Source organism: Miscanthus floridulus, chromosome 4, assembly GCF_019320115.1.
Source record: "Miscanthus floridulus cultivar M001 chromosome 4, ASM1932011v1, whole genome shotgun sequence".
Classification (NCBI taxonomy): domain Eukaryota; kingdom Viridiplantae; phylum Streptophyta; class Magnoliopsida; order Poales; family Poaceae; genus Miscanthus; species Miscanthus floridulus.
In genome coordinates this window covers 38,134,240-38,146,747 of record NC_089583.1, presented here as the reverse complement: position 1 = coordinate 38,146,747, position 12,508 = coordinate 38,134,240, and the positions used below count along the sequence as shown (strand labels likewise).

The 12,508-nt window shown below is 48.0% G+C and overlaps 1 protein-coding gene across 1 annotated transcript; it reads right to left on the bottom strand.

Annotated features, from left to right (window-relative positions):
* Positions 1-9,074: 9,074 nt before the first annotated feature.
* LOC136551355 (zinc finger protein JAGGED-like) lies at positions 9,075-9,564 on the bottom strand. The gene has a single exon (XM_066542921.1). It carries the CDS (start codon positions 9,398-9,400, stop codon positions 9,095-9,097), a length of 306 nt encoding a protein of 101 aa, XP_066399018.1. The 5' UTR covers positions 9,401-9,564; the 3' UTR covers positions 9,075-9,094.
* Positions 9,565-12,508: the final 2,944 nt, after the last annotated feature.

Genomic DNA, 12,508 nt, shown 5'->3' with positions numbered 1-12,508 from the left:
AGGGCCTGCATCCTTCTCCCATTATCCGCCTTGGCCGTCGTCTATTTCGTCGTCGTTGTGCCGTGGCTCTTTACATCCTCTGCACGAAAAGCCTTGTTCAGGCCCTTGTACTCTGCCATGGTGTGCTTGGCGCCTTTGTAGATAGGGCATGAACCATCTAGGAGCTTGGCGTAGTCAGTGTCATAGGTGCGCTTAGCGCGAGGAGCATTGATGGCGTTGATCGAGTTATTAGGCCTGCGGTGGTGATTTTGCCTACCTCTAGAGCTCTCCAGGCGATCATCGCGCCGGTGCTCACGATCATTAGGGCGACGATCATGCTCTTCATGGTGGCAGTCATGGTCATCATGGCAGTGATCACGATCATCATAGCACCTTTCTTCACGACGATCATCATGACAACATTGGGGGTGATCGGAGCAGGCGGCCCATTCAGCTTCTTTGCCATCAGCATAGCTGTTTGCTATCTGTATTAGCTCACCGATGGTTGTAGGCCTCTTGCGGTATAATTTTCCATGGAGCTGCTCGTGGTAGACGAGCCCCTTGGTGAACACGGCAATGGCCTCGCTATCGCTGATGTTGGGGATGGAGTTCCTTGTCTTTGAGAAGCGCCTGATGAAGCTATGCAAGGGCTCCTCGGAGGTCTGATGAAGCTTTTCCAAGTCATACTTGGTGCCTAGCTATTCGCAGTTTGCCATGTAGTTCTCGGTGAAGACCTTCTTAAGGTCATCCCAAGATCAGATGGAGTCCTCCCATAGGCTAAGGAGCCCAATGTTCGTAGATTGGTTAAGCATGACGAGCAGATAATTTGCCATCACATCGCGTTAACCACTACATAGGGTTGGCCTTGCTATTGTAGGTGTCCACCTCAAAAATCTTGAAGCTCGCGGGCCATCGGATAGCTTGGAGTCTTGCTGTGAAGGGACAAAGTTCGAGGCGCCGGGGACAGGTGGTGCTCGGGTGGCACTAGGTGCTCTATGCTCAGCATCGAACTAGCGTCGATGTTCCATCTTCATGTCATAGCGTGTGGCCCTGCTATTCTTGATACGACCGTAGGCGTCGATGTTGTCATTGATGTGTTCATGGACATCATACGGTAGGGGTTGATTCACCTCTTGGTTGGCGCTATGGTTGCCGCCTCGGCCCCCTGGTGGACGAGGAGGGCGTTCGCCCTGGTCAGGATATGCTTCATAGTTGCCCCTAGATCCTTGATAAAGGTAGGGGCCATTGGCTTGGGGTTGAGGGAGCTCAGAGCCCTAATGTTGACTTCCTCTATCGTGGTGGGAGTGACAGCTGTGAGCCAACATGATCGAGTAGGATGGAGCTAGATGTCAGATCTCATTGACTTGAACTTGAGCCACTTTGATATGCGCCTGGATCTTCTCGAGTTCTGGAGTCTGTGGGAGCATCTCCAAATCATTGAAAATGACCACAAGATTAGCGTTTGACGTCTTCTGCACCGGCTGGCTTCCCACCATGTCAAATTCTTCCTCTAGATTGTGATGCGTGAGGTGTAGGGCATTAGGATCCCCATTAGCCCTGCAGGCGGCTTCTTCATCTCAGCGATGTTGATGATTGGCATTCCTTGCTAGGCGAGCATCACACTGGTTCTGATTTTGCCGTCTTGGGTGATGTTGTCATGGCTGATATGAAAAATCCTGCCCCCGAATCATGGCAGAAAAGTGGGGCAGGTGGAGACGGTCTTGGTGGAGCCCTCAGAATATGCATCAGGGCTCTCTTCCAATATGTCATTGATTGAGTCATCCGGAATTTGGTAGATAGCTACCATGTTCACCACGGGCGTAGGCTGATCGACCTTAGGCAAATCAATGCTGTAGAGGTCATTGATGTGGTCACGCTCAACATGGTCGATGAAGAGGTGGTGGATGCCATCTTGATACGTAGATCCCGCGCCCACCATCCCAATGGGATAGGGCCTCGACATGTTCTCCATCGGGGCTTTGTAGTTGACCAAGCACAGGCCAATAGCTGGAAGTGGTCGGCGTCGCACCGTACGCCCTTCTGGAGTTGCCGTGGTCACCAAATCTGAATCTTGCCACCCTAGACATCATGGCCAAGCAGATCACTCGGTCATAGTGGCTCGACGATCTTGGGGCACTAGGACTTCATTGCTCATAGTAGACTGATCTAAGACCGAGTCCATGAGGAGCTTACATTCTGCTAAGCGGTCTATGACACGATTGATAGATGCGATCATATCGTCGTTGTCGATGGATCTCCTAACCCAGCGGTGAGACGCCAAGATCAGACATGTCGTTGAAGATGTTGGCATGATCGGCGTAGGGTGATTCTGCACCGCCTCCACAATTTCCTCGACGCCATTGGCACCGATGACCCAGGTCATAGATCTAACCATGAAGGTCTGACCTGGCTCTAGAAGGATCATGGAGCTCAAGAAGTGGACCATCTGGCTCGCCATGGAATCAGCACGCACACCCCCTACCTGGCATGCCACTGTTGACGAAATATGTCCGATAGTCTACCGAGGGGTATGCCCATGGTAGTAGATGAATTGGTGGAGGTGCACGTGACAGGAGCTAGACAGTGACATAGAACGCAAGAGACAGCGATTAGGCAGGTTCAGGCCGTCAGTTTGACGTAATATCCTACGTCCTGTGTCTTTGGTGGATTGTATTATGAGATGGGATATGAAAATGAGGGGGTCCCTACCCGCCTTATATAGCTCGAGGGGTAGGGTTATAGGTCGGTTGAATCTATCCTGATCGGTTTACATGATATGTGTTTATAAGGAATACAATATCTAGCATATCGGATCAGATCTTCCTTTGTCATCAAGGATGCTTCACGTAGTCTTGTGGCGCACGCCGACCTATGCCATGCCCTGTACTGCTTGATCTTGCGGGCTGGGCCTCCCCTGGTGGCTCAGCCCATGTACAACCCTAAGGGTATCAGGGGTCATACCCCACAATCGAGCCCTTTAGGGTTAGGATGTCTCCATGCCAAGTTTCATGGTTTTGCCTTTCAAAAAATAGTTTCTTGGTAGTGGGGATTTATCTCCTCTTCCTTCCCGACACGGGGAGGGGGTAGAGTGGATTTGGTTTCTCCATGGTGATTCTGACGAAGATGAGGGCAACAACTATGGCGTCAGCAACTTCCTTGGCATGATGACATGGAGACTTAGATTTCCAAACGGTGACATCAAGGCAAAGATGCTGCTGCTACCATGGAATAATTTTCTTAAGTCTCTTCTCTATTTTGTTGTGGTTAGATCTGACCATGATGAAGGACTAGTGAGAATAAATCTACCCCTCATGCCAATTACTAGTATTGAGTTAGGAAGATTTTTTAGATCAGTTTTCCTTATTCTTCTATGGTAAAAGAAAGAAGAAGGAAGACACAAGAAAAAAGAAGTTTCTCAACTCCGCCTGCAAGAATGTTGGTCATCATTTGTTGAGCATTTCTTCTCAGGCCTTTTGTTGAGTGTTTGCCTGTGCGGTCATCCACATGAATCGTCATACAAGTTTAGAATTGAGATTTGGAGCTATACAAAGCATGAGTACAATATAGATGAAGAATAGTTTCTAGGTATACATATTGGATTCCAGATTGCTTATAACATGATGATGTACTTAGCTATAATTTAATATAATTCTTCTTTCATCTCAAAAAACAACCATTTAGTTTCATCTATAGGGAGTCTAAAATATATGTTGTTGTCGATAAGATGTGCTACTTGAAAATTAATATGAATACAAGATAAGCCAGTTTTGAGGAAAGATGTCTTAGGAACCAAGCTTTAAAGTTTTATACAACAAAACAAGTATAAAAGCTCACATAAAAAATGACATATCAACTTGAACAACTAGCATTAACATAGTAAAAATTGGCCTTGTCTTTGAAGGCCCCAGTTTGGTTTTAGTAATTAAGTGACAACTAGTAGACTAATAGTTTTAATTGAGATGATTGAGCTAGGTCGACATGAAGAAGTTAAGATAGGCAAGGAGATGGTGGAGATGATGATCATGCCATATGCAAGTGTTCAACTTTAGAGGAGAATGATTTGGAGATGGAAACAAGCCCAAAGGCAAAGGTATATGCAATAGGGATTTTGTTTCGCCCGCCAAGATGCAATGGGGTGCACAGTCGGATTTGGTATAGATAGTTGTACTATTAATATGGGAGCTCTAAAGTAATTGCGGTTACCTAGTTAGGTGATGACATTCTTTGGATATGGATTAGACCTAATGACGTGGTTAGGATCGGAAGCAAGTGAAAATGTTTTGAAAATGCTAACTCAAGTGCTTAAGATGTTAGTGTTGTTGTGGAACACATTTGGAGTTAGTGTAGTTGAAAAAACTTTCTGGGGAGATGGTTGTTTGCAATGTTTTTTCTAGTCACCAGATTTATCCAATGCAAGGCCCTAAGGGTCACTAGAGAAAAGGCCCTAGCCCTCTAACCCCTGTGTGTTATAAAAACCACCCCTAGAAATATAACCGTTTTCAAGGACGTTCTATTAACAGAACCGCCCCCTGCAAATGCAATTTCAGGGTCGATCTTATTAAGAGAACTAGTCCTAAAAATCATTTTTTTCTAGGAGCAGTTCTTTTCTAAAAAATAATTTACATGACTGGTCCTTTTAGTGAACTGCCACTGAAAATAACTGCCTATAATTTTTTCTTCTTCCTCTCAATAAATCTATAGATCACTCTGTTGGGAGCTCATTTGGTGAATAAAAGGTTGCAAAGATAGAGGAAGAGTCTTTGCACTTTGAAGGAGTTGCCTTTAAGAGGTAAGTTCATGCCATCCGAACTTCTTTTTAAAGGCCCACACATACATTTCTCTTGGTTAATTATGGTTTCCATCTAAAGGGAGACATGCTTGTTACTTTTACATTTTGTTACTAGTTTTGACTAATTTTTTTCCCAACTTACTTGTATGGAGTAGGTTCACATCAATCTCTAGTTATTTTGTTTCTTGCTCTTTATTGGGTTATATAATGGTGTCCATTTATGAAGATATTTGTAGATCTAAATCTATATCTATATGTAGCCATGCATGGAGAGGTGAGAGAGTAAGAGAGAGGCGATTTTTTTGTTTAATGAAAATAAAGTGTCTATAAATTTACAAACAGTATTGTGTGTGTTGATTTTTTTGGGGAAAATTGCATTCTTCCCCTTGTCCAGTACTCCAATTGTGATTTTGCCCCTCTTTTTTTTACTTTGTAATTTTACCCTCGCTTTTTTCAAACGAAGCTCCCGTCTACCCTTGCTTTGTATCACTGTCTAAAATGCTTGGATTAAATTGTAAAAAGAAAAGACACCTACATGAAAAGACAATGATACCCCTCAGTCCCTTTCTCCTTTCTCACCCGTTCGCTCGACCCGTTCCCGACGAGAAGTTGCGGCTCGCAGAAGGTTTCGTGGCCTGGCAGCGGCGCAGCTCCTCCTCCCTCCTTCCCGCTCCCCCCTACGTGGCTCATCCTCCCTCCTTCCTGCTCCCCCCGGCGCGTCTCCTCCTCCCTCTGCCACACTCCGATGGCGCAACTCGCGTGTTAGGGTTTGGGGAGTACCGACGGCGGCGCGACTACCGGTGGTGGCACAGCTCATCCTCACTTTGCCCTGCTCCTCCCTAGGCTCGTGCCCGCAGTGGCTAGGGCGCCGCATGGCCTACGGCGGGCTCCGCCCTGACCCCTCCCCCCGGCTCGCGCCTGCTGCGGCGCGGCTGGGGGCCTCGGCCGCCGCCCTGTCCCCCGCCCCATAGGGTCACGGCCGCACCATCTGCTGCTCCAGTCGGGCACCTCTGGGATAGCTGCAGGGCGGGCGGAGCGGACTGCTCTGGTGCCTAGATGCGGCTCCCGACGGCACTTGGCAGCGGGTCTCCGCGCCGCCTCCTCCCCTCCCCCCCACGCAGGCTCCCGTGCCCGTCTCCTACTGCCCCGCTGACGGCGCCGCACCCGACCACCGATGGGGCCGCCCCGGGCGTCATCGCGCGCCTCATGGGCCTAGAGTCCTGGCCCGCCACCGCCACCGCCATCACCACCGCCGCGTCGCCTAGACCGCAGAAGAGAGGAAGGTGGAGGCATCGCGTTCGGACGGCGCCGTCGACTCGACGGTCGTGCTGGTGCTGCCTATGACCCGAAGCCGTCGCCCTCTCACGCCCGCGCACGCGTCGACAGCGAGGAGCCACCACGGGGCCGACCTGTCGGCTCGTGCACGCGGCCGCGGCCAAGCTGCTGGACCCGGGCGCGCGCACAGGCGCTAGACTGGCACTCGCGTATGCTTGCTCTTCCCCGCAGCACCGCAAGGATGGCCATGCCGGCACCTTGCTTCACGGCTCGTCGGGAATGGCCGACAACTTCCTGTCTTGATCTGACAGCTTGCCCTTGGAGTGTTTTAGTGCTTGTAGTGTTACAAGAACCAAATTGTATGGCGGTTACTTTTGCTGAAAAAACATGTACTGTATGACATTCTGATGTGGTAAGCTACTAAGGTTATCAGTGCATGCATCTACTTGTATAGTTTGTTAACCGATGTTCTACATGCATTCTTATACATTGAAGATTTTTGGTCCCACACAAAAGATTATATCGAAATATTTCTTACGGCGTTACATCTGTCATCATTATGAATCTTTTGGTCCCAAAATTTTGAATATTTATCAATATTAAATTCGAGTTTAAATAATTGCAAGTTGTGCCAAATATGTTTTACCAAATTTAATCAATTGTCAGCATACAATAAAAAAGTCTAATATCAAATCAGGGTAAAATCACAATTAGGCATAACAAACAGGGGCAAAATCGCATGGGCATTCATGTCCTTTTGTACAAAGTTTAACACTGTTAGGGGTGGATGACGGAGCAGGGGTAAACTGGTGCTTCGTTTTGAAATCATAGGGGCAAATTCACAAAGTAAAAAAAACAGGGACAAAATCACAATTTCGATACAAAACAATGGTACAAACGCAAGAGCCCCATTTTTTTGCCAAAATTTGATATCAATTTATGATGGTCATTTAATTAAATTTTCTCTAGTTAAATGGGAATAATATTTTGATGCAATTATATGTTTTCATTAAGGCCCACACATGGATAGGGCATGGATGTACACAAAATGAAGGAACAGTGTCTCTTTTATATATCCAAGATGTGAATAAATTTATTAAACCTCCCAAAAAGCATATGTTGATTAAGCAGACAAAGGGTATATATTGTCCGTACTGTGACTGCCAGAACATTAGGTGCAACCACTCGTAACAAGGTTTAGGGGGAGGATCATAATTTTTTGGTGGTCGTATCATTCTTTCAGTTTTTTTGTTACAAAAGAACACGTGGATCTTTGTCTGTAAGGTCTTTAGCCATTAGACCTATTATAATAATGCATATCAGCTCTAGTCCAGCTCGCTATACCCACGTGAGCCGCCACCACACTGGACCTAAGTCTGCTAGAGCCCAGAACAAAACAATACCGCGAGGAGTGTCTAACTCAACCTAAAAGAGTTGTTTAGTTAAGGACTTCTCCCACCTCATAAGTTATGCTCCCTCAATACCAACTTCCCATGTGGTACTAAACCTAATAAGATCTTCATGCAGGTGGTGGCAAATAAAAAGCAAAGTTTAGATTTATCTTGGCTATATGCACTATTGTTTGATTTGATCACTTCACCAAGCCCATTGGACTGCAAGTGAGTTTCAACAACTAGCACCCATGATAAATAATTCTTGTTAGTAATGTCAAAATAAAGCTTGGCAACATTCCACATAGTAAACTACAACATATAGAATAACATAGTATAAATAATTGCACAACAGTATAGTATAAATAACAAGAATCAAAATGGTTTATTACTGCATAAAAGGATATAATGATGCACAAACATGTTTGTTACCTATATGACAATAGTCTTTGAAGACAGTCGTCATGATGATAATGTGTTATATAGAATAACTACTAAATTGGTATCCAAGAATGCAGAGAACAAAAATGAGAGAGAACTGAAAAGAGATCTTCTTATTCACATCAGTGCATACAATAAGCTCCCCATATACATGAGAGAGCGTGAAGTAAACAACAGAGTTATAGGAAATGATATATACTACGAGAATTACAACATTGATGTCAAAGGGGTTATAGCTTTGATAGTATAGAGGTTATGGACATTTGTACTAATAATACTAATGAATAATTCATAAGAAGTATTTCAAAGAAATTTCAATTGATATCACGTACCAATTAGGTAGGCAGCCATTAGTAAATCGATAATCTTACGTAGATTCAGAACTGTTATGATGTCTGAACTAAAATGAAATCCATTTAGTCAGAGTTCATTATGATAGGTAGATAAACTCCGATCCAACAGAACATATATAGGAGTATTTCATAGACAAAGCTAGGTAATTAGTACACAAAAATATTTTATTGCAACCCGGAGATTTTACTGTACTACTAGTTTTGTGCTTGTTTTTTTGGAGGATTGGAGGAACTAATCAAACAATAAAGCAACCTCTAGCTAGTTTATTGCAAAAACAAGAAAAGTACTGTAAAGTAGTTAAAGATTTGATGCAGCGGGGGATGAGCTTACAGAGCTAATTAACAACGAGAAGGATTTTTTTTCCCACAACCTTGTTATCTCGTATTCTCCGTCTGAACTCTGATCTGGACCGGAAGTTACCATGCACAAGGGACAAAACATAAAAAATCTTCTCTTGATAGATGATGTTTCTTAAGGGTGAGTAGCTAGTAAGTCCCTGATGGTCCAATGCATGCACACTCCACACACACACACGTACTTATGTACATCAGCTAGCTAGCTAGGAGCTCCAGGAATTATTTGATCCTGCTACAGCAATCGCTTTTCCTCTCAAACAAGCATTCTCAAATGGCAGCAGATAGGACAATTAAGCAGGAACCAAACTACAAAATAACGAAAAATCGATCGAGCAGCGCACAAAATTAAACAAGCCATATGTAGTAGCATGAGACTCGGTAGCTTGAATTCATACCTATTTTATATTAATCAGCAACTCATCATCAGCACATCGCTGATTAATTTCTTGGCTAATAAGTACTGCATGTATATATATAGCAAATAAATTGAGGAGATCGAAGTGTGGTAGCTAGTTATCAGGATAGCTGCCAAGCCTGAGCTCCAAATCCACATCCTCCTTCCTCCCCAGGGACAGGCCCAGGTGCACGTCCCCGCCGCCGTAGGTCCGCGAGCCACCGCCAGCGTCGTCCTGCTGCGGCGGAGCGGTCTTGCCGCCGCCTCCGCGGTCCTTGCGGTGGATGTTCATGTGGCCGCCCAGCGCCTGCGCGTTGGTGAACCCCCTCTTGCAGAAGGAGCACTCGTAGTAGGCCCCCGCGGGCGCCCGCCTCGAGCCTTCCGCCTCAGGTGAGCCGCTCTTGTTGAACCCACGTTCCATGGGTAGGCCGGATCGATCGGAGCAGCAGATATATTGCTAGAGCTGGCGCTATATAGTATTGCTATGGATCGGAAGAAATACCGTATCAAATCAAATAAGCTGATGAATTGAATGCCGGCCGGTGCGGTCGTCAGTGAAGTTTTTAGGGTTCGTGGAGAGGTGGGCTCGCTGTAGCTGGGGATGGTCTGGGAGACTCCAAACGCAAGGACTGCAGGTGCCTTATATAATGACAGGTGCAGCTGCAAGTTGCTAGTTTTATTTGGAGAGTAATCGACACGGCTTTGACGTCTAGTTCTGGCATTTCGATGGCGACAAGGATGAGAATCGAATAAAACAATTCGGCCGGCCGACGCCGGCCGGCGGCCCTGCCAGTGTAGCTAGGCTGCCGCCCTCGATCACCTCCTTGCCCAGCGCATAGTGGGTGCATGCGAACGGTTCTTGTTCTCGGGTTTGGCGTCGCCTGTCGTAACAAGTCACGACTGCTGACAGCTGGTTGCAGTTGATGGATCCGTCATTTTCCTTTTTGCAGCATGTGCAAATCGAATTTTGAATTTGAATCTTTGCTTAGAAGAATCCAATCGACTTGTGTATATGGTGGCGTCAATAAGCAGGAAATGGAAAAATCATTTAGAAAAGACGACGACTTTACAAAACCTAGCTAATTTGTGGGCCAAACAGTATTATAAGACAGGGCAAATATACACTCTGAAAGAGTCGATCACTGTATCCATATGATGAGTATTTTTTGCTCAGCCGTATCTCTTCCCATGTTTGTTTTGGAGTTTCTGTTGCTTTCACTCCGATGCTCCTCCTCATTCAGCAGCTGGTCTGGTCTCTATGTTACTCTCTGGATCTATCTCAACTTCAGATATTTTCCCAACAATCCAACATATGATATATATAATCTTGTTACATTTATGATATGATAGGACAGTGAATCCGCTCGTGTGCACATGATAAATAATGATGTTATATGTCAGAATATAATTACCATTTTCATTCCTGTCCAAAACTTAGACCGATACATGATGATACGGATTGTACCGTTTTCATTCTGGACATACATTAGTTAGTTATATTATGTTGTGGACTCATTTGTAGGCCGGACAGTACCGGCGTAGGTCCAGGCCTACCACGGCCAACAGTGGCTGAGTCGGTCTTAGTTGGTTTGGAAAGGCAATCAGGCGGGAGGAATTTTAGGATATGGGTCTTGGTTTGTTAGGATCTGAGTCTTGATTTGTTAGGAAAGCACCTGAACTATAAATGTGGCTTAGGAATAATGTAATTGGCATCGAAGAAGAATAGAACCTCCCTGAGCCGGTGGGGTTCCTCTTCGACGGTGGCTGTGCGCGGTTCAGCCGCTGCCGCCAGCGATCTCCCCACTGCGCCATTGCCACGCTATCCTCTCCGCTCCAATTCCCAGTCCAGCCTACTCCATTCTCCTCTGCGCTCTTCCCGGTGGCAACGCCGTATCAATTTGGTATTAGAGAACAATTCCGGTGCATCGGCAGCCATGCCCGGCACCGCGCCTGATCCTACGGCCATGGATGCAAAACTTGATCGTATTTTGGGTCAGCTCTCCACCATCAACAACCGCCTCAATTCACATGACTCCAGGATCGCCCGTGTGGAGACGGGCAAGCCTGACGCCGGCAAGGGCCCTAGCGGTGATGACGATTACGGCGACGACGATCCCTTCCGCGCCACCGAGGAAGATGACGTGCTTGACCTGGAGCGCGACCGCGCCTGGACATCGTTCCGCGACCGCACGTTGCGCGAGCGCTTCACCCGCCCCTTCGACGCGCGTGACTCCGCCCGCCGCGGCTACGATCGCGGCTTCTACAGCCGCGGAGGACGCGACTATGACGATTGCGTCGAGCGCGACTTCGACATCCGCGGCGGGCGCAGCTACGCGGATCCTGGCGGCCGTGACTACGCGGATCATGGCGGGCGTGACTTTGGACGCGGGGACCGCGTGCACGATCGTGACTACGACCGCGTCGGCGGCCGCTTCTTTGATCGCAACCATGAGCCGCACCGACCTCCCAAGATTCCGTTCCCCACCTTCAACGGCGAGTCTGATCCCCTGACTTGGCTGAACAAGTGTGAGAACTTCTTCCGCGGCCATCGAGTTCCAGAAGACGAGAAGGTTTGGATGGCCTCCCTGCACCTGGACGGCATCGCAGCGGAGTGGTACTATCAAATGGAACGGGACTTCGGCATGGTGCGGTGGCCATGCTTCGTCGACTTCGTCAATCTCCGCTTCGGGCCCCCAATCCGCACGAATTCGATCGCGGAGATCAAGGCTTTGGTACGTACGGGCACGGTGGAGGAATACTCGCGGCGCTTCCAGTCCCTAGCTCGCGCGCTGCTGACTGACCTCGCCACACGGACCATCATCGACCTCTACACGGGCAGGTTGGGACAGCCTGCTGGCCTACTGACGTGCAGATGCAGTACCCGGCCAACCTCCAGAAGGCCATGAGTCTCGCTCGGGTGTTCGACCAGCGTCAGACCGAGTCGTCCACGGTCAATAGCTCGGCGGCACCTAAGGGCTCGAGCCGTCGCGCTATGGCGTCGGCCTCGGCCGCTCCCTCCGGCGCTGTAGCGATGGACGGCAGGACGGAGGGTCTGCGGCCACGCTTTCGACGGCTCACGCCGGCGGAGATGCAGGAGAAACGGCAGAATGGGCAGTGCTACTTCTGCCCCGAGTCGTACAACAAGGACCACAAGTGCGCCGCCAAGGGTGTCTTCCTTATGGACCTGGCGGACGACGAGGAAGATTCGCTCCGCAAGATCGATGACCTGGAGATCTCCCTCCATGCCCTCACTAGCCTCGATTCTGCTGACTCTATGCTGCTGCAGGCGACAGTGGGGGGGTGTCCAGCTATGCACCCTGGTGGATACAGGCTCCACCCACACGTTCATCCACTCCACGCTCGCGAAGCGCCTGGGTCTCAACGTCACCCCACGCGCTGGCCTCAACGTCATGGTGGCCAACGGTGATTGGGTGCATAGTCCGGGGGTCTGTCTCGCTACCTCGGTCACCATCGGCGGCGAGGCCTTCGCCATCGACTGCTTCACGTTGGACTTGGGTGGCTTCGACCT

Bases quoted from the DNA above. Each gene is read 5' to 3' on its own strand.
- LOC136551355 (XM_066542921.1), bottom strand. From the start codon at position 9,400: ATGGAACGTGGGTTCAACAAGAGCGGCTCACCTGAGGCGGAAGGCTCG.